Source organism: Cariama cristata, unplaced genomic scaffold, assembly GCF_000690535.1.
Source record: "Cariama cristata isolate BGI_N322 unplaced genomic scaffold, ASM69053v1 scaffold15103, whole genome shotgun sequence".
In the NCBI taxonomy this organism is placed as follows: Eukaryota; Metazoa; Chordata; class Aves; order Cariamiformes; family Cariamidae; genus Cariama; species Cariama cristata.
In genome coordinates, this window is record NW_009610245.1 from 27,216 (window position 1) to 28,819 (window position 1,604).

Below are 1,604 nucleotides of genomic sequence, written 5' to 3' on the forward strand. Positions count from 1 at the left end.
TATTGCCAGAAAACTCACCAGTAGAGCAAAGAATGCTACACTGGTTAGAACCACAACAGCCAGAGTTGTTCTTTATAGCTCCTTTACTGCAATTAATTTACTTTTAACTTGATAGTAGGAGGACATAATACTTGTCATTCATAAATAAATTACTAATTTTGAGTGACACTTTAAACCTGACTAGCACTGTATGAATGGCTACTTCTGATGAATGGCTACACTGATGAATGGCTACTTCTAAAAAATAAAAACCTTACATACCAAAACCATGCTTTATGTTGGGAAACCACTTTTTCATGCTCCAGCAAGTTGTTTACATTTTCACTTGTCAAAAAGTCTTTCTTTTATCTGTTGCAGAAGCCACAGCACTTAAATTTCAAGTATTTGAACTAAACATGATTCAATTTCAAAAAGTGCCAAATTAAAAAAAAAAACTACACATGTAGCCAAGCTTTCATAGAAATCCCCAAACAAGGTAAAAAACAGCCTCTTGAAATAATGGGTTACTAGCTTCATACATGTTTTTAAAGCTGTATAATGTTCACCTAAACACTCCACTTACGAGCATTAGAAGTTTAAAAACACGGAACACCTTCAATGTAAATTGCTTGCAGAGGGCACCCTCAAAAATATTAATACAATACTAAACAGAAAACCCTCATTTTATTTGGCTATTTAGACATCCATGTCACATATACCCACCCATCCATTTCCTGATAGTATTACATCATCTATTAGGGCTTCTGAAATAATGCAGAGCCATAAAACTCAGAAGAGACTAGTAAAAAAAAAAAAAAAAAGTTCCATAACTGCACAGCCTTCCACACGGCAAGGTTGTGCAACTGATTGTTTAACGTAACTAAGCTTAACGGCATCCAAACAAGCAGGCCTGGGTTTGGAAGCTGTCTTATGTCAAATTTTGACCACATAACTACTCTAAAACAGAAAGGTCAAAATAGAACTCATCTCTTCTTTTTCTGCTGCCTCAACATTTTCCTTCGCTTAATTATCATATCATGTAGTTTCTCCAGTCCCTCTTTGAGTCCATCTCCAATGATTGCACAGGTAGGCTGCAAATGCCAGGGAGTCAAAGAACTGAGCTCACTCATTGCTAACATCTTCTCAATTTCAGAAAGGGAGAGAGAGTTCCTCAAGTCCTGTTTGTTAGCAATGATAAGGACAGGCACTCCTTGATTTTCAGATATCCTAGTAATCTTATGAAGTTCTGTTTTGGCCTCCTCCATTCTCTCAACATCGACAGAGTCCACCACAAACACAATGCCATCGGTGCACCTTGTGTACGACTTCCACAGCGGCCTCAGCTTCTCCTGGCCTCCTACATCCCAGAAGTGGAAAGTGACCGTTTTTGAGTTCCCCAGCGTCACTTTGATTTTCTCCGTATTAAATCCTTTAGTGGGGACAGTGTTGACGAACTCATTGAACTGCAGTCTGTAGAGCACGGTCGTCTTTCCAGCGGAGTCCAGTCCCAAGATGACAATGTGGAAACTCTGGAAGGCAGGCAGGCTGGAGAGGATCGGCGTCTGGTCCGAGAGTCCATTCCCCATTGCCAGAAGGGAAGGTGACAGCAGGCTACCACGAGCAGA

The 1,604-nt window shown here is 40.1% G+C and overlaps 1 protein-coding gene across 1 annotated transcript; it reads right to left on the reverse strand.

Moving 5' to 3' along the window:
* Nucleotides 1–284: 284 nt before the first annotated feature.
* Nucleotides 285–1,596, reverse strand: ARL4A (ADP-ribosylation factor-like 4A). Its single transcript, XM_009697819.1, has one exon. It carries the CDS (start codon nt 1,563–1,565, stop codon nt 963–965), a length of 603 nt encoding a protein of 200 aa, XP_009696121.1. The 5' UTR covers nt 1,566–1,596; the 3' UTR covers nt 285–962.
* Between the last annotated feature and the right edge of the window lie 8 nt (nt 1,597–1,604).

What these genes read in the sequence shown, in the direction of transcription:
- ARL4A (XM_009697819.1), bottom strand. Translation starts at nt 1,565, where the DNA reads ATGGGGAATGGACTCTCGGACCAGACGCCGATCCTCTCCAGCCTGCCT.